This window comes from Phalangium opilio, unplaced genomic scaffold (genome assembly GCF_054372755.1).
Source record: "Phalangium opilio isolate 3A_F unplaced genomic scaffold, DU_Popi_V2 ptg001170l_1, whole genome shotgun sequence".
Classification (NCBI taxonomy): domain Eukaryota; kingdom Metazoa; phylum Arthropoda; class Arachnida; order Opiliones; family Phalangiidae; genus Phalangium; species Phalangium opilio.
In genome coordinates, this window is record NW_028324255.1 from 12083058 (window position 1) to 12108190 (window position 25133).

At 37.6% G+C, this 25133-nt stretch overlaps 1 protein-coding gene across 3 annotated transcripts in view; it reads right to left on the minus strand.

Annotated features, from left to right (window-relative positions):
* LOC149587302 (uncharacterized) overlaps nucleotides 1-21864 on the minus strand; it is a 66840-nt gene extending 44976 nt beyond the window's left edge. For 2 of the 3 annotated variants that reach the window (XM_089863419.1, XM_089863421.1), the window contains exons 1-6: nucleotides 21572-21864; nucleotides 21424-21495; nucleotides 20380-20511; nucleotides 20177-20304; nucleotides 17951-18039; nucleotides 17187-17855 (exon numbers count right to left, since the gene is read on the minus strand). In XM_089863419.1, the coding sequence (XP_089719545.1) occupies nucleotides 17187-17855; nucleotides 17951-18039; nucleotides 20177-20304; nucleotides 20380-20511; nucleotides 21424-21495; nucleotides 21572-21637 (1156 nt within the window). In that variant the 5' untranslated portion in view covers nucleotides 21638-21864. Of the gene's footprint in view, nucleotides 1-13986; nucleotides 14444-17186; nucleotides 17856-17950; nucleotides 18040-20176; nucleotides 20305-20379; nucleotides 20512-21423; nucleotides 21496-21571 lie in introns of those variants that run through there. The other variant, XM_089863420.1, reaches the window with a different exon arrangement.
* Between the last annotated feature and the right edge of the window lie 3269 nt (nucleotides 21865-25133).

The window sequence follows — 25133 nt, forward strand, 5'->3', positions numbered from 1 at the left end:
ATCTCATCATAATGTTGAAACAATAAAGAGAACAAAGCACACATGAATTAAAATATCGGCTTTGAAACCGTTCGAGGGGGGTCAAAGTTGACTAGAAATCAAACTTAAGTTCCCTAAGACTTTTAATTTGCAAGTTAAGTACATTTGAATAGTCATGTAATCCATAAGATTTAATTTATTTTATTGTTTAACGTTGAATAAACTTTGGTTTCAGCGTACCTAATGTTTGAGGCGAGTTATATTCTATTGTTACACGATATCCCTTAAAAAATAAATTTCATGAGAACAAAGCACACATGAATTAAAATATCGGCTTTGAAACCGTTCGAGGGGGGTCAAAGTTGACTAGAAATCAAACTTAAGTTCCCTAAGATTTTTAATTTGCAAGTTAAGTACATTTGAATAGTCATGTAATCCATAAGATTTAATTTATTTTATTGTTTAACGTTGAATAAACTTTGGTTTCAGCGTACCTAATGTTTGAGGCGAGTTATATTCTATTGTTACACGATATCCCTTAAAAAATAAATTTCATGAACAAATGTTTTAGTAAAGTGGAATTGTTGTTGAAAAATCTGAGATAATACTTTATAGGAAATAAATCTATTGCTAGTAAAATCAAGTGATTGAATTAAATTCTAAAGAGTAGTAAAATACGGATTGTTTCTAAAATTCATCAGAAATAAAAATAGTATCCGCGCTTCAGTCAACTGCATGAAAAACTCTTATCGTTTCGTTTTTTAGGCTTAGGCAAACCAAGTGTTTCTTATTTAATTCTTATGCTTAGCTGCTGCAATAGAGATTAGAGACCCTGTATGTCTAAATGGACCGTAAATATCTCAATGTTGAGTTTTCAAAGATTGCCGGCTTGAGTGTTTATTTGGTGAAGGCCGCTTTAACGTTCGACACGTAACACCGCTGGACTACATCAATACCATCAATTGCGATAGAAGGTTACATTTTGGGTGGGCATTTTTTAGAATCCAAATTATCGGACACTTCTTCTCGATGAGAAAATCACTGATATCATTTACTTGTACTTTCTGCGTCATGAGTTTGGTGCTTGTAAATGTATAGCAAGACATGGACAGTCGTCTTGAAGAGTGCATCCACCCCAATGGTGATCTCATCGAACATTTAAGTTGACGTGTAATCCAAACAGATTATAGGTTGTAATTTGAGGCCTAATTTCCAAGACTAATCGTAGCACTGTGCTTTAAAACATTTTGCTGCATTCAGGCATATTCTCCAATATTCCTTTTGTACCTTGCCACTTGCATAAAATAAAACGTGAATTACAAACATTTATTTACGTCCTGTATAATTTAGTATAATGACGTCATCCGTTGGTAGTATTGGGGGGGGGGGGCGTTGGTCTGATCTTTTGCAAACTGTGTATTTCCAGAAATTAATGATATTATGTTTTTCCAGTTGCCGTTTTGGGGCTTCTTCGATAGTTTGGTTCCTCCGGTAGTAGACGGTGAAGTTAAACATAACAATATTGAAAATGAATACGAAGTAATTATAATTAAATTGAGTTTTAATCGGCACAAAAATCATCTCTAGATGTTAAATAATTTCATGCAGTTATACAGGAGTTCTCACTAAGAAAGACATGGATTTCGGTCGTATATATGGCGAAGGAAATGGAACTGGGATGCTAGGAATACTCAGTCGCGCCGCCAGCAGTAGGCACGGGTAGGCACGTGCCTACGTTGGATAATTTTGGACTACTTGGAGGGCCTCCAAATTTTTAAAAACGTGCCTATAGAGGCCTTATAGTTTATATTTCTATCTGTAAAAATCTAACACCACATCACACAACTGTTTGACATATTCGCTACACTATGCTGTTGTAAAGTACAAGAGAGCATTTTCAAAACCAGTTTTCTTTATATTCTAAAGAACAAGATCCCCCGCTAAAGTGTTGACCTTTGACCCCCAGGCTACACCTTTCTTGCATAGAAACTAGAAAGGACACTAGTCGAAAATTCCCCTCCCTACCTAAAAAAGGTAGGCGGCATGCGTCGCGGAGAGGAATAAAATTTTCCAACTCTAAACTAGTATCAAGAACACCCAAGATTAAACGAGAGTAACTTTTTTTTGGGTGTACCTTGTATGATCAGTTCCCGGTAGAGCAGTTCTCGAAATACCAACCGCAATTCCAAAAACAGCGGCGTTGTTCAAAACTGCTGTTTTAGAAATAGCGGTGGTTTTGTTGAGTTTCGAGCATTTCTTAACAATACAGTTATATTCGTTGGTTTCAAAAACTACGTTTTTCTGACATCATTTAATCAGTTATGTGACCTACTGTGTGAACTGATCGTGTTTTCGAATTTTTTTGAAGTACACTTAAATATTGTACTATTCTTAGGCTGTATCAGTTTACATTTCTCATACCAGTATAGAAAAATAATTCGAGAAAGCTTATTTTATTTCGAAAGTAGATAATTGTAATCAGTAAACAGTAATTTTTTGGAAAAGGCATGTTATTATTTGGGAAGTAAGTCAATGAAGATAAACAACAATACTTTGGAAAAGTCGTAACATTGTTTCCAAATTATTACTAACCTAAGTCTAACCAAACGAAACAAAACTTAAAAACCCAACCTAACCTGATTTAATACTGTTTAGTTGAAATAATCAACTTTAACCTAACCAAATTATCCATATCTAAACTAGTTCTATTTGAGTTCATTTAACCCAGCTGGGCCAGCTAAGCTTACACCATAATAAACAACTATCGTTTTTCGCATATCTGTTTTACTGCTCTTCAAAGAACTGCTGTAATGGTACGCTGCGTTTACGAGAACCGCTGCATCGGTAACTGCTGTAACGGGTAAACTGCCATTTCGGGAAACCGCTATTTATTGAACTGCTGTATGAGGACCGCTATTATGAAATCCACTCATACGGGAATCGCTCATGTGAGAGCTTCCAGTTACGAGTATTTATTGCCAATGAAAGATGGCTTTCGGGATCTAGTAAAATATTATATTGTTGTTTTGTGTATTCCTGTAGCCAATACAGTTTAAGAAAGAAGTTTCAGTTCCCTGAATAGAATTGGAACACGATTACGTACTACAATGGGGGAGGAGAGGTTATCAGACTGGCCATACTTTAATTAACCGAGATAAGTCTAACTAAATAAGAGACTATCCTATCTTAGTGGTTCATGAATTCGGAAAAGCTTCGAAAAGAAGAATTTCATTCTTTGACTAAATTTATAAGAAGGGTCGCTAGGACACGGTTGCCAAAAACTCCGTACTCTTAATAATCTCACAAAAAAAGGAAATACTTAAATCTGGAGATATTCGTCAAAATCCTGAAACATATTCCAAAATTATGCACGATAAATTTTCAAAACAAAAGGGAGGGGGCCTCTAGATCATGCTGTGCCTACGCGAGAAATAATCCTGGCGGCGCTACTGGGAATACTGGCAAGAGGGGTTAGTGCAAATGACTTTTATTATTTTTTTACGACTGTAACTCGCATGCAGCGAAAAGATCGAGAAGACAGTGTTTCACTTTCAAGACATTCTCGTATCATTTAAGGAAGCAGACATCGGATTCGCTATGATTCAACCGAAAATTGACAACTTCAAATACGTGGAATTCACCAATGTATTCTCAGTTGACGAATGGATTATAATTAGTTCCAATAACGCCGTTGAATTTCGTTCAACGGCCTTCTCATTTCTAAATGTTTTTGACTTTTCGGTGAATAACGTTTTTTCTTAAAAATAACACGTCGCAATAAAAGTCTAATTTGATTTTACAGACTTGGTTAGCATTCGGCATCTCACTTTTCTTTTATTCAATGGCATATTCAGTCATTCAAATTGGTTATTTGAAAATAGAATTAGAACAGAAGAAAAAGCCTAAACTATCTATTCTCAGTCGCTTTTTGGAGAACGTCTCAACCTGTATCAAAATTTGTTTGAACCAAGGTACCTTTTTCGAAGAAGATAAGGTACATTTATCAATCGAAAATTGCGTTATTATAGGAGTAAATGCAAATTCATACGAGCACGTTGGCCTTAAATTGACCATGTGTTCATGGGTAATCTTTTGTTTCATTATGACGCAATGCATTTCGGGAGGCCTTCTTTCAAAGTTGACTTTACCATCGAAAAGAGTTTACATTGAAACGCTGGAGGATATGTTGAGATATCCTAACTTGCCCATTTTCGTGCCGAAAGACTCGGCATCAGAAGAGCACTTCAAAGTATGTTAAGGATGAACTTTATAAAAGTTTGAGTTATATTTGATTTTACATTAGACGAATTCTTATGCACAAATGATGTTGCACCTTGGGCAGCCATTGACACTTATTTATTGATTTTAATCATTTTTATTTTTTTAGGATTCGATAGACCCTGTTTCCAAGGCTGTCCACGAACAGATTTTAAGACACAACATGATGCAAACTCCGGCGGAAACCGATATTATGCAAAGCGTTAGTGATTTGGCGGAAAACGTAATATTTTCGATGCTACCAAAAATCGTTATAATGGAAGGGATGAAAATGCTCGAGTTATGCGAGATATTTGAGAATCAAGTACATATTTCAAAAAAACCCGCTTTCACCACCAGACTGGCGTTTCCAATCAGGAGAGGAGCCCATCCTTTTATTTCTGCTGTCTTTAGAAACACGTAAGAAGTGTATGTGCATGCTTTAAGAAGAAGTCCATGTTTTCTCGAAACCGTCTGTCCCTGCTGCGTGTATTATCTAAAATAACGTTTCATTCAGATCACAAGCCTTGTTCGAGGGTCACTTGCTGTACCACGATCAACGTTTCAATGTGTGGAAAACGCATGCTTGCTTGGAAGAACACAGATTGGTTAAAAGTCTAGTGGAGCCTCTTTCTTTGAAGCAGTTTCGAATGGGACTCTTCTTTTTGTTTCTGTCTGAATTCTTAATTTCATTCGTGTTTATTTTCGAGTTTGTCGTAGGAAACAAATAAAACAAACACCTAAGGTAAAAAGCAAAACAGGGTTGAGGAATTTAGAAATTCGTGGGTTACCAGAATTATCAACATGATGAAAAAGAAAAGTACCTACGACATAAGATGATCGCATCTTTCAACACCAAGAACACTACAGCTAATAGGAATTGTGTAGCCACTTTCCAAAGACTCAAAGCGGATTTTGTGGGAAGAGAAAGACTAAACATTATGAGGGACGGATTTTACTTAGCGAATAATCTATCTCGCTGTGCTTTGCACCTTGCTCGCCTAGCAACTCGCGTTGCTACCACATTAAATATTATTTGTTTGAATGATATCCCACGTGAACCTAAGAGGTGCACAAATCTGACTGTAAAATATACTTGCAGTGATGTCACAGGGTTCGATCAGGGAGGGGGAATGGAAGCTTTCCCCCTGATTCGATTAATTAAACTTATAGAACCGTCAGAGTCACTATTTAGAGACAACGCACATTCTGCTTTATGCCTTTAAATGTTTAGCTCGTGTGAATTTTAATTTAGATCCAGCCCGAGCCGTTAAATCTTTGCAGAGATAATTAAACATTAATGTGCTTTGCACATTACATTATCTAGAAAAAACTTTGTTAAACCGCCCGATGTGTTTCTATGGAGGACTTATCACCGCTATGAATATGTTTATGCGCAATCAAACTACTCTTCTGAGTGCATTGCACTCTGATCACATTTGAAGGGTTTTTCGCCACCTTGAATACGTTGATGACAGATCAAATGATTCTTCATTCATCCAATTGGTATCGCCGTTATGGTCCCACCGATTTGGTCTCGGGACTATTTGGTCTCGTGATTATTTGGTCTCGGGACTATTTGGTATCGTGATTATTTGGTCTCGGGACTATTTGGTATCGTGATTATTTGGTCTCGGGACTATTTGGTATCGTGATTATTTGATCTCGGGACTATTTGGTATCGTGATTATTTGGTCTCGGGACTATTTGGTATCGGGACTATTTGGTCTCGGGACTATTTGGTATCGTGATTATTTGGTCTCGGGACTATTTGGTATCGTGATTATTTGGTCTCGGGACTATTTGGTATCGTGATTATTTGGTCTCGGGACTCTTTGGTATCGTGATTATTTGGTCTCGGGACTCTTTGGTCTCGGGAATATTTGGTCTCGGGACTATTTGGTATCGTGATTATTTGGTCTCGGGACTATTTGGTATCGTGATTATTTGGTCTCGGGACTATTTGGTCTCGGGACTATTTGGTCTCGGGACGATTTGGACTCGAGACTATTTTTATCGTGATTATTTGGTCTCGGGACTATTTGGTATCGTGATTATTTGGTCTCGGGACTATTTGGTATCGTGATTATTTGGTCTCGGGACTATTTGGTCTCGGGACTATTTGGTATCGTGATTATTTGGTCTCGGGACTATTTGGTATCGTGATTATTTGGTATCGTGATTATTTGGTCTCGGGACTATTTGGTATCGTGATTATTTGGTCTCGGGACTATTTGGTCTCGGGACTATTTGGTATCGTGATTATTTGGTCTCGGGACTATTTGGTCTCGGGACTATTTGGTATCGTGATTATTTGGTCTCGGGACTATTTGGTATCGTGATTATTTGGTCTCGGGACTATTTGGTATCGTGATTATTTGGTCTCGGGACTATTTGGTATCGTGATTATTTGGTCTCGGGACTATTTGGTATCGTGATTATTTGGTCTCGAGTCTATTTGGTCTCGGTACTATTTGGTATCGTGGTTATTTGGTCTCGGGACTATTTGGTATCGTGATTATTTGGTCTCTGTTAAAAGGAACTGATATTCTCGGTTACGTTCAATAAGTACTCACTTGTACTTGAAGTATCTATCGGGAAATAGTTTTTCATTTTTAGCAGTGGCAACCGACATCGGGAAGCCTTCACATGAGCAGTTCCCTTATGAGCAGATTTCATATTAGCGGTCCTCATAACTACAGTTCTCTAAATAGCAGTTCCCGAAATGCAACGGACCTCTTAGCGTTGGAGGGTAAAGTAAAGTCAAAAGGGCAAGTGGTTGTGCTACCAAGCTGTGCAAATTTCCCCAAAGAGCCTGAGATAGTAGATTTACATGCAAGCAGTTTAATTAGTACGGTGCGCAATGACTTGTTTGCCATATCAAAAGATGAAACTGGGGCCGTGCTTGAAAGTGAAAATAATGGAAGCTGGATCACGCCGAAAAACTTTAGTTCTAAGGTAGCACAAGCGAATGATAAAGTCTCTACGGGAACAGCGTGTTCGATAAGCACGGTCAATTACGAATCATTAGACGTAGATGAAATTTCGATTTTAAATGGGGTGACCGATTTGGAAAACGAATATGCTACTGCGAAATCGGTCTCGTCAAACGAAAATGGTTTACGGCCATTAACATCCATTGAAACACCCAGAAAATCAATCGGTAGCTCTTTGCCTATGAAAGAGCAAGAAACTCCACCTCAAATAAGAACACCAAAACCTATTTTACAGGGAAACCGAATAGTAGAGATCAGCCATTTTATTTCGAAAGTAAGATCTCTCGAAACACACAAGTGCCAGAAGTCACCGAACGCTGCTTTTGAGTTCCAGAAAGAATTATTTTTTGGGCTGACGTCGAGATTTGTATTTGCTTGTAAATCTTGCCATAAAACAAAAACTATTTCCACAGCCAGCTTTATGGGATCTTGTGGTGATAGTAAACGAATTCGCGAAAACCAGGACACTGGTGAAAATTCCAAAGAACTATCTTTGAATACGCTCGCGGTTTGGGGTTTTTTATCAATCGGAAGCGGATTTGAAAATACAGATGAAGTTTTTTCTCTACTCGGAATACCTAATATCTACGTACTTACACCAAGAAAGAGAACTTGGTCAGGTAAACATACATTTATTATGTTTTTGGATTAAAAAATTTGCGAGGCCATACTATATCTAAATATCATTGGTCCTATAGCTTTGGGAAAAGATACTCGCCAACGAAATGCTAGATGCTGGAAAGGTAGAAAAGCAGCTAGCAATAACAAGTGGCAAAGCGAATGAACGGGGAATACCTTTTTTAACAGTTATTGTCGACGGTGGCTGGTCTCATCGCAGCCATGGCCACAGATTTACAGCTAAAAGCGGTGTAGCTTGCATAATTGGAGCCAAAACTAAAAAGCTTTTATTTATTGGAATTCGAAATTAATATTGTTGTATTTGCGCCATTCATGGCGGTAAAGAAATTCCAATTCATCAATGCTACAAGAACTGGGACGGTTTCTCTCCAGCCATGGAAAGCGACATACTAATAGAAGGCTTTAATAAAAGTGAATCAATGCACGGGCTACAATACAAAACCATTATTGGGGACGGCGACTCATCGGCACATAAAAATCTCCAGGAAAATGTTTCTTACGAGCACGAAATAAGTAAAAGCGAATGCGCAAATCACGTTGTGCGAAATTATCGCAAGAAAGTCTACTTATTGGCGAAAAATTCCAAATACAAAGCTGCCCTATCCCAATCCAGGATCGTAAGGTTAGGCAAAGGGATGCGGTCCGCCATTAAACACGTAGCCCAAGAACTGAAAAAAGAAATGGATGGTAGAAATTGTAATCATAAATTAAACTTCGACCTGGTTGATCTTCACCAAAAATACGCGGTAATGCTAAGAAAAGATATAAGGAATGTCCATAACCACGTTTTCGGTCGGCATAAAAACTGTCGAGAGTACTTCTGCGATAAAAAAGGCCCAAGTCGCTTGGATCTTCTAACGAAACCTCTGGAAATGCACCTCTTGGAAGCTTCTCAAAGAGTTCAGGATTTAGCTTCTTCACTATTAGACGACAAAACGAACAATCTCGCAGAGAACTACATGTCATTAGTGGCTAAAGCTGTCGGTGGAAAACAAGTATCTTTCAGTAGAAGAGGCTCCGATTTTACAAGATGCACCGTCGCTGGTCTTCAATTCCAAATGGGAAGAATGTGGCATGCTACAGCTATTAGAGCCATCACCCAGAAGAGCCCGTTCCTCACTGTAAAAAAACACGCTGCTAGAAATCAAAACCAAAAGAAGTGGAAAAGAACATCATTATTGAAGTAACTGGAGGTAGCCAAAGAACAGAAAGACAAAGTGGCGGAGGAGCCTCGCGATGCCAAAAACTATGGAGAGCATTCAGAGAAGCCTGATATGGCAGCAGAGGACATAATAAGACGATCGGGGGAGATTTTACAAGAGTTGACCGTTAGTTCCGAAAAAGAGCAGATTCAAATACAGTTACGGACGGTAGAGCAATCTGATTGCGAAGAGTGGAAACTATTGAAAATGAAAAGGATCACAGCCTCAAATATTGGTCTAATATGCAAAAGAAAGATAGAATTAGGGTTTTCGAAACTAGTTCAAAATCTCTTGTATCCGAAATTATTCACTAATGATGCTGTTCAGTGGGGTAAAAACAAAGAGAAAGTTACCATCAGTGACTACGAATACACGACAGACACGAAAGTTGAAAAGTGTGGGTTTTTTATTGACTTGGAAAGGGGATATCTTGGGGCTTCTCCAGATGGGCTTGTTGGAGATGATGGAATCATTGAAATTAAGTGCCCTTACTCGGCTCGTTTTTGGAATCCTCTCGAAGCTCCCAGAAGATTGAAATCTTTCTGCTCGCTTAAATTAAAACGAAATCATAATTATTACCATTGCCAGTATTGCGATTTTATAATATGGACCACGAAAGGAATGGAAATCGAACGAATTTTTCCAGACTCAGTTTTTTGGGGAAACGTTTTGCCTAAATTGGAGGTATTCTATAAGGAATGAATGCTACCAGAAATTATAGACCCGAAATACAATCGTTCCGAAGCAATCAGAGAACCCGATTTCGTCAGAGTAGCACGCAACAAAATGCATCTGAAACGAGAAGCTGCTAAAACTAGAGAAGTTGAAAAAACCAATTCAATGGCGACTAAAAGCAAAAAAATTCTGAAATTTCAAAGAAAACCAAAATCCGATCCACCAAAAACCAGAAACAGTTCTAAAAGTGACAAACTAATTATGATAAATCGTGAAGATACCGCGATCGAAGAATTTACTTCCACTCCCAAGACCATAACGATTAAATCAAAAGCGGAAGCAGTGTCGAGAAAAAGGAAGAATACAATCGTATCCAAAAATGATCTAATTTCACAAGAAGTCTGTAATATTTCTAAGAGGCAGAGAAATACTTTAAAAGTTTCAAAAATCACTAGCGCAGAATCATCAAATAGGTCAAAGAACAACACAAGTAAAAATGTTCCTAAAAAGCGGAAACAATCGTCGGACGTCAAAGATACGAAAAAAGCAAACAAACCATCTAAAACTTCTTCAAAACAGCCTAAAGGTCTATTAAAAATTACTCCAAAGACAAAAAGAGGTCAGTTGACTTTTTTGCACCCAACAAATTGAAAGCTTCATCAAAAACTACGACCAGCCCTTTTGTAAATTAAGAAATTATTGCTACAACCTATGCTGTAAATAAAACCATTTTCAAATCGTAGATTGGAACTAATAATAATTAGGTAGCAAAGCAACATTTAAAAATAGTCAATGAGTAAAACCTTTTTTAAAATACAAATAGGCGAGTTAAATTTTATGCAATAAATAAATAATTATTTACATTCATTTATTTATTTACATTCACTTCCAAAATCTACCATACAACCAAGTAAGTTCTGGCAAGCAAAATAAAATTTTTACCCTCTCTATACTACTTATAAATACCGCAAAACACAACAAGGATAAATATAGAAGCCTTTGCTAGTGGTTTTCTGTAAATTAACTAAAATTGAGATTTTTCGTCTTTTTTTCTATGCGGTAGTAAGAATGTAGAACCCCCGCTGTAACATCCTTCATGCTCTGTAGTTCATCCCATCAATAAGATGCACTGAAGTCTCAACCTAGACTCTCACTCTTATCTCTTTGAAAGTAATGTACTCTCCTCCAGTGGGAAAAAAATTATTTTCGGGAATTAACCGACACGGGCTTGCTTAGTACGCGGACCTCTATAGATACCAACCATCTCTCAACCCCCCCCCACCCCATTTTCTTTGTCCTGTTAGGGATTAACCTTCCCTGCTTTTTCTAGGAAGGGTTCGACAGTTTTAGAAATAGTTTCGCCTGAACTAGCAGCTTAGACTGTCCCAATGAAGTTTATTTAGGCATGATATTTTTCGCACCTGACAGTCTACCGTTCGCCTCCACCCAAACCCCCCTCTCAAGAGACGATTTTCAGAGCCATCTATATTTTCGATTAGGCAAAACAAAAATGTATAGTGCTGCCTCTAGTGGCGTATCTGCATACTTCAAATCGCTAGACTTCCCCCTTAAATTCCAGGTGTTACTGATATCAACCCTGCAGCTTGGTCGAATTCGGAAATTAACTAATTGTGATTGTGTATGTCATCAAGATAAATGAGATCTTGATGTCATAAAGAACAAACTTCATTCCACGTTAGAACTTCGCGTAATGCAGTCTTATACAGAAAACAGAATTCGAACTTTCCCATAATAAACGTACAATAAAATATACGTGACAAAATGAACAGCCATATTCTGCCATTAAACTTCCGTAGGTGCATGATAACACCTACAAAGTAGTGAAAAAACACAAGCAACGGTAAAGTTAAGCTTAGCAATAATTTTGCAATCTCCTGTTTCTGCTGAGACCGACTAGCACAAAAAGTTATTACATCGATGTAGTTTTTAAAGAAGCAAATTAAGATTCAAAGCAAAAACATATTAATCAATAATTGAGGTAAAAATATCATTCTTTAATAGCGATTATTACTGATATTCCATTTTTAATATAAAATATTGTTAATGAATAAATTCATGGTTATATTCAATATTGTTCGTGAAGGTTTTAAAAATAACTAACACAAACACATAGTATCATTACCAGTTTCCCGTTAATCGTTACGCTAGCTACATTCCACAATTTTGTAATACCATATAGCCCGTCCGGTTACTATTCCGTAACGATAGGTTTTTACAATTTTTCAACGAACGAAAACTTTTTTGGTGAGTATCTACTACAGTGGTAAAGAACAGTAATGTGTGAAGCGAAAATGAAAACGCGTTGCGCAATTAACACATTTTGAAATGGCTCTTTCCAAGTTCTAGATTGCTGAGAGTATGCTTAAATACAATCCACTTAATTAGTCCACGCTGATGTCTGATCAAATTACTCTTCATTGTGCTGGTATAGTCACACTGATAACATTTGAAAGGTTTTTCACCACTGTGAATTCGTTTATGTACTATCAAATGACACAACCGCCTACTTGCATAATCACAATGATCAAATTTGAAGGGTTTTTCACCGCTATGAATGCGTTCATGTTTGATCAAATTATTCTTCGGCGTACAGGCATAATCACACTGATCACATTTGAAGGGTTTTTCACCACTGTGAATGCGTTGATGATTGATCAAATTTTTCTTCTGCACACTGATCACAGTTGAAGAGTTTTTCACCACTGTGGATCTAAGGTTTCCCACAGTTCAGTTTGATGGCTTCAGTTCAGTTTCAGTTTGCACATCTCCAAACTGATCAGTTTTCAGTTCGGTTCGGTTTATTTCTTAAACTGAACTGATAAAAACTGAACTGAAGAGATAGTTAAGTACTCTTTCGATCTATCGCGAGAAACGATATCAATACGTTCCCGCAAACATAAGTATAACAATAGAAAACTGGCATCGTTTAGTATTGCATGCTGTATGATTATTATAAGTCCCGTGATTAGCTGGGACCCTCTGCAAAGAGACACATGCTAAAAGAATACCAATAATTAGTAACTAAAAAGGGTATCATAATTAGTTAATTAGTCAAAGTTAAATTTTTCAATGTTAATATTTAGTAGTTAGTAGTTAGTGAAATAAACATTACTCTTAAGGTATGGCACTTCACGATTCCTAAATACTTAGTAGTAGTAGAAAATGTTAGCGGTTAACAGTTACAATCTGGATATTTTGGGTCTCTGACACCGTATTTTTCTTTTGATAAACTCTGAAGGGGTTTTCGGTTCAGTTCAGTTATAACTGTAAACTGAACTGATCAGTTCGGTTTCCTGGCTGAACCGAACTGATAATTTCAGTTCAGTTTCAGTTCATGAAAATCTTAACTGAAAAGTTTCAGTTCAGTTTCAGTTTTAGTCCAAAACCGATTTGAACCGAACTGTGGGTAACCTTATGTGGATCCGTTGATGTCTGAACAAATCATCATTCCGTGTGAAAAAGTAATCACACTGATCACATTTGAAGCGTTTTTCAAAACTGTGAATGCGTTGATGAGTGATCAATTTATTCTTCCGCGTGCACGCATATTCACATTGATCACATTTGAAGGGTTTTTCAACACTGTGAATGCGTTGATGAGCGATCAAATCGTTCTTCCTCGCACTTGCATAGTCACACTGATTACATTTGAAGGGTTTTTCACCGCTATGAATGCGTTCATGTATGATCAAAACATTCTTCCGCGTACTTGCATAGTCACACTGATTACATTTGAAGGGTTTTTCACCGCTATGAATGCGTTCATGCGCGATCAACACATTCTTCCGCGTACTTGCATAGTCACACTGATTACATTTGAAGGGTTTTTCACCGCTATGAATGCGTTCATGTATGATCAAAACATTCTTCCGCGTACTTGCATAGTCACACTGATTACATTTGAAGGGTTTTTCACCGCTATGAATGCGTTCATGTGCGATCAACACATTCTTCCGCGTACTTGCATAGTCACACTGATCACATTTGAAGGATTTTTCACCGCTATGAATGCGTTCATGTATGTTCAAAACATTCTTCCGCGTACTTGCATAGTCACACTGATTACATTTGAAGGGTTTTTCACCGCTATGAATGCGTTCATGTATGATCAAAACATTCTTCCGCGTACTTGCATAGTCACACTGATCACATTTGAAGGGTTTTTCACCACTGTGAATGCATTGATGAGCGATCAAATTATCCTTCGCCGTGTACGCTTTGTCACACTGATTACATTTGAAGGGTTTTTCACCATTGTGAATGCGTTGATGTATGAACAAACAATTCTTCCACGTACTTGCATAGTCACACTGATCACATTTGAAGCGTTTTTCACCACTGTGAATGCGTTTGTGTATGATCAAAACATTCTTCCGCGTACTTGCATATTCACATTGATCACACTTGAAGGGTTTTCACCACTGTGAATGCGTTTGTGTATGTTCAAAACATTCTTCCGCGTACTTGCATAGTCACATTGATCACACTTGAATAGTTTTTCATCACTGTGAATGCGTTTGTGTATGTTCAAATCATTCTTCCGCGTACTTGCATAGTCACACTGATCACATTTGAAGGGTTTTTCTTTGGTATCCTTTCGAATGTCAGGTTCAAGATCCCTTTCATATTCAGGTGAATATTTGTATCGAGTTGAACATTTTTTCTTGGATTTTCCTACAGAAAAGAAATAAATTAAAACCTCAAATGATATCATACAACACGGTTCAAAAAAATTGTTTTGTTCAAAAGCAATTGATAAAACAGGTTATGCTTAGGCTTAAAAAGACACAAAGACCAAGAAATAAGTTCGTGAACAAAAATAATCCACGTCCGAGTCGAAACAGCGGTTCCCAAAAGATTTTTGAGCTCCTTGTGTTACTGATATCAACCCTGCAGCTTGGTCGAATTTATACTCAATCCGAAATCATAATGTTAAACTCTATGGAGCTTAACATTATGAGGTGGAAAATTTTTGCGAGTTAGACCCAAGGTTTCGCGACCAAGGGGGTACACTTTTTTCACAGCCTAACTTTACAGCACTAGCAAAGGCTGAAAAGGTATAGTATCTCATTTCTCGTAGATAGGTTTCAAAAAAAAAATATTTTTAAACCACGCGCTAGCTCACGCGCCAGCACGCGCTGCATTTCATTAAAAGTTTCAATCCAAATCTCGCGCTTAATTTCACCAAAAGGGAATGAAGATTAACTTAACTGGCGAGAAGAAACTTTGGCGCGAAACCTGAAAGGTTGTACTTTTAACTTTCAGCCGATTTTGAGGGAATCAAATGCTAGGTGACGCTGCGTAAAGACAAGTTACCAATTTATTAATTTCGTTCTGGCACCCCCTCTCTATTGTCAAAGTATTTTTTCTCGAAAAAAGCACCAGCTATGATAAGAGAAGAGTGAAGACCCTTGGGAAAACGGGGTATTTTAAGGGTTTGTTTCATTATTCAAAAGGATGAAAGGCCGTTTAGTGCTACAGTTCAAAGTATGTAGAATCTTAAAAATAACATAAAAAGTGTGAACGTTTTGTCCAACACATGTTACAACCACAACGACTGAAAGTGAGCATCGATTAGCGGCTTTTTGCCCAAGATTAGTTTTCATTTAAGTTTAAAGCGGAATTAGGTGCAAAAGCTGAACACGCTGATTTTCCTGCATGGAGTCCGTGTCTCGCACATTCGAGATTTTTGGAAGAAAAAAAATACATATTCGGATTTAATTACGCAAAACAACGTCGATCGCAGAGCAATTAAATCATGTTCATGTCTGATCAAAGAGCCGTTCTCAGTCACAATGATCACGTTTGATGCGTTTTTCTTCAGTACCATTTGTAATCTGACGTTCAGGATCACTTTTATATTCAGGAGAATATTTGCAAAGAGTTGAACGCTACTTCTCAGATTTTCCTTCAGAAAGCAAACAAACTGAAACTTCTCACACTTTGTACATATTGTACTGTTCAATAGCACTTGATAAAACCGGTCATGCCGAGTACTAAAATGACACAAAGTTAGAGAAAACAAGTTCGGAAAACAAAATTAATACCGCTCCGAATCGAGATGACCGTCTCCGAAGATTTTAAATATCATAAAGTGGAAACTAATGGTTACTAAGAAAATATTTAAGGTTTTAGTCTATTGCAATATAAATATGCTTCTAAAATAAATTTAAAATTGGAAGGGAAAATGATATGACTGCCGATATACAAAGGAGTCATTCTGTCCTCTCTTCTTTTTTGTTTCTAGGTGACGGAGTTAAAATGCAAGTAACTGCAATTCGTTAACACGTAACTCCAAATTAACTCACGACTGTGTGGGATACATTTGGCCCTGGCGTTACTCTTATGAACTGAATATGATGGTAGTATAAGGCTGAAAATTTTGGAAGAGCCGGATGTCATCATAATTTTTGGATATGATGGCCAATTCTCAGAGGAAGGTAGTCAGTCACTCAGCGTATGTGACAAAATCGTGATTTACTTATTGCAACGATTAAGTCAGAAGAAAACGTCTTGGATAGTTTGCAACGACAATAACATTATTTTGCCGAAAGGCTCTACCCAAATGTCAAGGATGTTTACCTTAACACCATTTTCTCTTTAAAACCCTTGTTTCCCATACAAAGTAAGTAATTTTCAATATATTACAAATTGTATCCTTTACATTTTCAATAATAAATCGTTTCATATTTCATTATCAGTATGACCAGAAGCGGTAAGGCTAATTCACACGCAAAGTACGCATCTAGGGCCTAGGTGAGCTAAACGATATATTTGAAACGCCTCGTATAGCACCTAACACGCGAAGGACAATTATTCGGTGCCGCGGTTCCTTCGGCACTACCTTAAGAACCGATTGACCACTTGCATAGATTCGAGAACTGCTATAAAGACGGAGCAGGGTCTCAAAAATATTAGATGAAATTATTCACAATTTCAAAGACCATTGGGAGTCAAGTACTAAGGTCAAATCAATCTGAGCAACGTTTGCTTGTACTCTTTAAGACACCAAGGATGGCCGGGTACCTATATTTTTAAAAGGGAATTTTTTTCTCGTCCGGTGGCCACGGAGCTCAGGCCCAAAAGCATCAAATATTGAGTTTAATATTATTCGTAGGAAAAATTTTCCGTTTAAATTAAAAAAAAATCTTACTAAGTTAAAAACGTATTAATTTAAATGAGACAAAATTTTTGGAAACTTTAAAATGCTAAGGTTAGGTTGAAAAATCCCAGGGAAGACAGAAGAAATGAGGGTTAGAAAGGAAAGGGTTAAAAAACGTGTTAGGGGAACTACCACTAGAAAATTTCGAAACATGCTCATGAGGTTTCTACTGTAATTGGGTCAATTTTGACGATTTTTGAGTTTTATGTTCCAGTCCCGAAAACCGTTGCTGACCCTAAGCGTAAAATGACTTACCAATTTCCGAACTGGCAGAAGTTGTATTACTTTCGGAATTATTTGACGAGCTACTTTCGGATGCATCAGAGCTGGACACTGAAGTATTATCTTCAACTTCAATCGGTACTCTTGGTAAATCGCTTGGCAAGTACAGTTTCATAGCTTGATTTTGTCTATTATCAGTTTTCTTTGAATCGGTCAAGGTGATTTTGGATTGGTTATCATCAAGATTCTTCTCTGGAGCTTTTTCTAGAGAATTTCTTTCCATATTTGCGTCAAGCGACGACAATTCCCAACGTTTTTCAAGACACAATTTCTTGGATCGAGTTGCTTTACTCTCATTACCTCTCTTTGTCGAAGAAATTCGTGATTTAGGATAAGAATTGTTAATTTTAAGATTGTTCTCGAGAGGCGAATCTGTCGTTGGGACAGGAGACATTTCCAACTGTGCTTCGCCCTCAAGGTTTGGTAAATAAGGAACACAGTCACTGTATTTTAGTTTAGGAATACACAGTTTCATAATTCGCGTTCCAAGACCCGCGTTTCTAGCCTTTTTCGAGGTAGTTTTAGTTTGGGTTGTGTTTTCTTTGCCAACCTCCGCGTCACATTCAGGTGATTCTTCCTTAATATCTTCTTCAGTCAGCGTGCCTTGGATATCGCAATCACCTTCAGCTTTTACCAACGAACCTTAATGGTCAAAACGAAAAAATAACCCTAATAGTTTTATTAAACTGGAACTACATCAGATTGCGTGTCAGAATTACGATAATGTGACACCATACCTAAACCAAATTGCTCGAGGTCCGTGGCTTCCACTTTAAGCAGACTTTGGTAAATGTTGCTGGGTATCTCAGCTGGTACACTTAGCGAACTATCCAAATAAAAAATCGTCAAAACTTATAGAGCAACAGTAATAAAAGATAAATACATTTTATCAGAAGGGGATAATGGAAGAAGGATGACACTCTGTAACCTCTTAATACTTTAGTTATATGTAACATAATTCTTCCCAGGCTCACCCTTTTGGAACATTTGCTTTCCTGCTCAACAAACTTCAGATGGGCATCACAACGTGGGGTGAGTTCTATAACTGCTCGGTACTAAATCCTAAGCAACCAACCCACAAACCTTGATTGTCTTGACGTGGGACAACAATCCACAAGCGCATGCGCCTTGGCAAATTGTTAAGCGCCAATAGAGTAATAGAGTAATGATGAGGGAACTATTTATGGCGTAAGCGCATGATTCGGTTTAATAGTAACCTTGCTCCAAACGTAAAATGTTGGAAAGAATCATGTTACAATTACCCAGCCGCTTTGTGGTACACTTCTCTCGAAGAATTACATACTTCTGATTTTATTCACGATTATCGTGGCAAGGCTTAACGAATCAAGTTTTATGGACGCGAATTAGTCAGTCAAATAAAAAATTCTTCTTGAGCTTAAACTTAACCATAACCGAGACTTGGCTATGGTTTAGTTTAAACAAATGACACAAGATGCTCCCATAGTCGAGAGGTGGAGATGACTGGCCTGCTAAGCTTAGCAAAGGCTAGTTTTCGATAGGACTGTTCACGAGCCGAGCTGAGCCAGCTTTTTAAAAGCTCGGCTTGGCTCGATTCGAAAAAACGGCGGCTCGGCTCGGTAAACATATATAAATTAAACAAAAATTGCTACTACCAACATAAGACTAGAGAACGACTCTAAATGCTATCCCATGTTTAGGAATGTAATGGTTCAGTAAAACTCGCTGGGTAAAGTGCGAAGAAAACGGTTAGAGGCGAGAGAAAGCAAATTTCCCCACGCTCTATTTCTTGTAAAAATACAAGGGAACGCTATTGGTGGAAAAAAGGACTAAAAAGAAAGCACTATTTCCGTGACTAAACTCGCGAGTCGCAGTGGCTCGATGCCTATCGGCTCGGCTCGGCTCGACCTTAAAAAGACTCGCTCGTTAATTAAAGGGATAAAACCAAGTTTTTTCATCTAGTATAAACTGCATTTGGTTACATATAAAAAAGTATGCCTAAAATTATGTGGTATACGTAAAAAGTCTGAAAAAAGATTTTAATTACGGAAAAAGAACGTTATAAGTTTAAAAATTTAAACTATACATGGTCCATGGGCACCCGCCAACTTGTTTATCCCGTTGTTTCGTCACAACGGGATGCGATCCTATTGGTAGGGAAAAAACTGGAATGCTTCCACCGATTTTAGCTTCTGCAGTAGGATTTTTTGTTACTTTTTGTACTGGGGAAGCAGCGCATATTTGAGAAGACGTTTGTAAACATAATTCTGAATTTTCATATCTATTATCCTTTGTTCTCGTAACTCTTGGTTACGTTGTAGACTAAGGATGATAGCGATTTGTCAAAATTGTTACAGGTAATGTCCAAAACACCACATTTTTGCGCTATTTTGGCAAAGGCTCAGCTTCCATGTATAATAATGGTATGGCTTTATTTTAGCCTAATGGCCCTAATCTAAGCTTTAACATATTTTTAATTGTAATTAAACATAGAAAAATTATTACTTTGAACACCAAAATTACATTGAAACTATTTACCTTCCTTTATAACTTTCAAAGCATCCGTATCGAAATGAATTATATTAATTTGGCGAAAATGTAGAATAGTATGAAAACTACTTTTAGGAGTAAATCTACCATATTTCCGTGTGAGAGGAGGGTAGCGGGGTAATGTAGGTGTTTCGCTCGTGTTTTTGCCAAACGACTGTAGAGGGGGCAGTGATCGGAGGGGTTCCGAAAACTAATACTTTTAAAAACTAATTAAAAATAGTTAAGTTATTAAAACTATCAATATATATATATATTTTTGAAAACGTAATTTTAGGTTCTATCTGATTTATAAAAATGAGCTTTTCATTAGTGGTCGAAAGATTGATTCTATCCCTTTAATCAAGCCTCCAAAGTGTCGGCTCGAGCTCGAGAACAGTCCTAGTTTTAGATCCGCCCACGTGGACAAGTTCTCATTGGTTTTTTGCTTTAAATACCTTTGTATTGAATCTTCTGTTTGTTGATTTATCAGAACAGGATGAGATAATTCCTGTTCATTCAGTCCTAAATCATTTTCAACAGGTTCTAACTTCACACACTCAATGTTGGCTCTTTCACTTTCCTCCTATGTTATAAACAAATAATACTTTTAACCTGATTCTCTTTCACATCGACTACGAAAATGAAGAATGTCACAAACCATCAGGTCCTTGATTTCACTTTCCAACTCTTGAATGACCCCATTGAGCCTTTCAATTTCATCCACTTTCTCATTTATCGTAAACAAAGTTCTCATTCTCTCCTTTTTCACGTTTGATATTAAACCATTACACTGAAAAAATAGGCTGCATTACAAAATGGGAATTCCTTCTACGCAGAATGTCTTTTAAAGTGTCCAGAAAGAAAACAACAATGATGAGAACAAATGAGGGATCAGAAGGGGTTTTTTCGTCAAGGGCTCCACCAGAGGCTTGCGGGCGCGAGAGCTTTGCAAGAACTATAAGCAAGGCGGCAGTTGGTGTGTGTAGGCATAGAGCTCCCACAAGGCTCTTGTGGTGCCCTTTAATAACACTATAAATGGTCGAGAGATGTGTTTCCATAAGCCTATGGTGACCGGCTTATGGTGTTTCTAATCACCCACAAGTAAACATTGGTTTACTTAAGGTTTTTCTATTGCGATTTATACTTTAAAGCAAATGTCAGCTCCTGTGGCGCCCGTGACACACTGATTAACCTTCTACACACCAATTTTATGTAGCCAAAGGCAGGAACCAATCAGAAATCATAATCAAGGGCGGAGCTAGACCTAATCTTTGACAAGCTTATTGGGTCAGTCAACTCCACCCCTTGACTATGGGAGCATCTAGTGCCGTTTTTTTAATACTAAACCACAGTCAGGACTGAGACTATTTTTAAAGGGACTGAAAAGAAGGCATCAGCGGTGGGTAAAAATTATTTGAAAAACGTCAGAGGCACGTGACCTAGGAGAAGCGTGGTTCAAAGAAGCTTAGTTCGTTTTATATCATGGAATTGGCGCTGCGATCTCACGAAAAACAAAGGACTAGATGTCCAGTTCCACTGCATGAGGAGCCTTTGTATCTTGGCATCACGTGATGTCCGTGACGTATTTCTTCAAATAATTTTTAGCCACACACCAATGCCTTCTTTGCAGTCCCTTTAAAGGGATACTAGATTGGATGGCTCATGCTGTACTGGCCCAAACGCTATAGGCTTTGAAACTCACCTTGGCTTTTAGTTGCTTTATTTGATCATCTTTGCTTAAGTGATCACAGTTACAATCATTCTCCTCCATTTCCTATAAACAAAGTCCAGTTTTTTGAAATTTCAAATTTCTGTGCAAACCACGGATAGTCCAATAATTTCTCAAGTACCTCTTTAAGCGCCACCCTTTGAAGACTTATTAAACTCATTTCGGAAATGTCTGACTCTAAAGACATAACTTTTCAAACTAGAGCTATTTTATCAAAAACAAACAACAAATCCTTTACGAAAATCATTCCCCCAGTGTTGCCAAAAAATTGAGAGAGAAAATAGAAAGGCTACAAGTTACAGAATAATAAAATTTAATGCGAAAATTCAAAACCCCTTTAGGTTGGGGCCAATTTCGGTTTAAATTGTGTAGCAGTCATGGTAGCAGACGATGGTATAAGTAAGGGCGGCACGCCGGCACCAGGGCTGGAAATAAGCACAGGACACTGGACATTGTCCAATAAAATTTTAAAATGTCCCATAATTTTTTTAAAAACTAAGGGGGTCACTGGACATTTTGACCTATAAATTTTCCGAAGTTTTGTTACCTTGACTATGGAGACGCGACACCATTTTTGCACACTCCAGTGGACAATGTCCTAAAAATTTTCCAGTCAAACAGGGGGTCACTGGACCCATGTCCTATAACAATTTTTTCTTATTTCCGGCCCTGGCCGGCACGGGCATTCCGTAATTTCCCTTTTGAAATTTTAAATTAAGTGCTTCAAAGTGAGAATTATTCAATTCTAAATCTGAACTACTCAAGGCGAATGTGCGCTTTCAAGGAGCAATAAAAATTGCAGACCTTGATACTGCTGAAAGGGTCTTTAACGATGACTGCAACTACTTCTCCCATTTTCCTTGCTCCATGGGAACTCAATGAGTTAACTTGGAGGAGATGGTGGACTGGAGTAAAATGATGGTGGGACATGTGCGGCAATGAAAGTCTCCCAGAGTACCTTGCGCACGCCACTACCCTTCCATATCTGATTATTAAGTTCTGCCGCGTAGCACTATTGTATTTGTATGGGAGTAGCTTCTATTTTTAAAACATAGTGGGCATCTTTGACGTTTTCGTACCGTATTACCCCATACAGAAACAGTGAGGATGCTCGAAGACTCGGAGAAAGACGGAGAGCGTAGTTGCCATAGTTGTGTTTATAGAGGCTACTTTATAGGTATAAAGATGAGATGTCCAATTCTCCATCCCACTCTCTCATCCAAGTAAAACAGTCATAGCCCACTCGATCATACGCTCACGGACGATTCCATTGATTCGAATGACCTCAATTTCACGCCACTAATTGAAATAAGTTTGCAGCAAACCAATTTTTTTGCAGAGGGCCGCCATTTTCAAAGGTTTGCTTCCAAAATACTAATTTGCACAAATTCTACAAACTTGTTCTTGCATAAGTCCAGTATTTTCAATAGTTTGCAGCCAATATACTAATTTGAATAAAATTCACCAGCAAACCTCCCCATGCATAAGGTCGCTAATTTCAAAAGTTTGCCACAAGAATACTAATTTGCATAAATTTACCCAAAACTCGAAGAAACTCATGGTTTTTTCAAGGAAACCTATTAAGTTATTTACGGTCATAATTTAGGGAATAGTTTTAAACCATAATATCAAGGGTTTCACAAGTTTCAAACAAAATTTGTATTTTGCATAAATATTATATAACATAAAACTCGATGAAACTCACGGTTTTTTTCAAGGAAACCCATGGAGTTATTTACGCTTATAATTTAGGGAATAGTTTTAAGCCATTATATCAAGGGTTTAACAAGTTTCAAACCAAATTTTTATTTTGCATAAAATGTATAAAACAAGCAAACTCGATGAAACTCATGGTTTTTTTACTTGTAGAAACAAGACGACTAAAGGGCTGGAATCGTAATTGTAGTCACATCGTACCGTACTTAACAGGCGTACAGAAAATTTGAGTGAATAGCCCCTCGATGCGCTACCTTTAAGTTTGTTAAAATTATTACTTATTTTACTTATGTTATGATTGTAATAGTGTGACACGAACGGAAAATATGAGTGAGTAGCCCCACGATGCGCATACTTTAACAGTGGTAAAACGAAATACCCATTAAAAGAAGTTCCAAAAAATCGGAGTGAATAGCCCCTCGATACCCTATAAATATTATAACCCTTAATCCTTACTTCAATAAATGTACTTACGTTATAATTGTAATACCCGGGGCCACAAGCTAGTACTTTCTTCTGAAATTCTTCTCGATTTATAGAGAAATAAACGTAACTTTTAATAATAAACACCACCTTAAGACACATTCTAAATATAATGTATTTACTTGCTTTTGCTTCTTAAAAACTCCCTCCATTACATTGAATTTTGAAATAGGGGAAAAGGATTGAAAGCGTGAAACCCTTATTTATTGTCGACGGATGACTGGTATCTTAAAGGAAGTATTAAACCTTCCATATAAACTAAGGCAATACCATAATCCTCTCTCTCGCTTTAAATATATCAAGCAAAAGTAAAACATAATACAAACTAGTACAATTAAATGCAATGTTTAAACTTACTATTATAATCCCCATCATTTTAAAAAAAAAGAACGAAAAATATGACCTCACCACAATTCTCTCCCATTGACTCTTCAATGACGAACGAAAAATTTTATACTACCAAAGGCGCTACTCTTGACAATACTACTACTACGAGAATGACAAAAGGCCAGGTCAAACAAAGACCCACATCGTAAATGTTTATCATACGATGTGGCTAAAAAGGTTCAGCGTTGCCCGTTAAGATATTTGGTTAGTTCCGGCCGCCATTTTAATATGCTGCGGCATATTTAAAGCACACAACCATAGAGCCAGTATGGTAATTAAAGGTGCTTACATTATTTCTAAGAATGGAAAGCTTTCTTAGAAATTACCAAATACAATTGTTAAGAACAGTAATATTTATTCAAAAAATAAAAACATTTTGTAATACAATACATTTAGTAAATGTTCTTTCCAAGTTTGCTAAGTACTCTTAACTATAATCCATTTTATTATTCCTAGTGATTACTACGTTGATATCGGATTAAATAGCTCTTCCGTGCGCTGCTATAATCACAGTGATCACATTTGAAGGGTTTTTCACCACTGTGAGTGCGTTGATGTCTGATCAAATGAAACTTCTAGTTGCTGCCATAATCACACAGATCACATTTGAAGGATTTTTCACCACTGTGAATGCGTTGATGATTGATCAAAATTTTCTTCTGCACGCACGCATAGTCACACTGATCACATTTGAAGGGCTTTTCACCACTGTGAACGCGTTGATGCCTCAACAAATCATCTTTTCGTGTGAAAGAGTAATCACACTGATTACATTTGAAAGGTTTTTCACCACTGTGAGTGAATTGATGTCTGATCAATTGATTCTTCAGCGTGCACGCATGTTCACATTGATCACATTTGAAGGGTTTTTCACCACTATGCAGGGCCGGATTAAGGGGGGGACAGGGGGCACTGGCCCCCGGGCGCAAGGCCTGTTGGGGGCGCATTGAGTTTAACTATTCCCCCTTAGGGACATTTGCTCATGGAGCACATTATCCAAAGGAGAGTCAGAGATAGAAGAGGGAAGGTACTTTATAACGGCCGGGCACCCTGGCTCTTACGCGCATCTGCCTCGGCGCACAGCCGAGGAGTAAGAC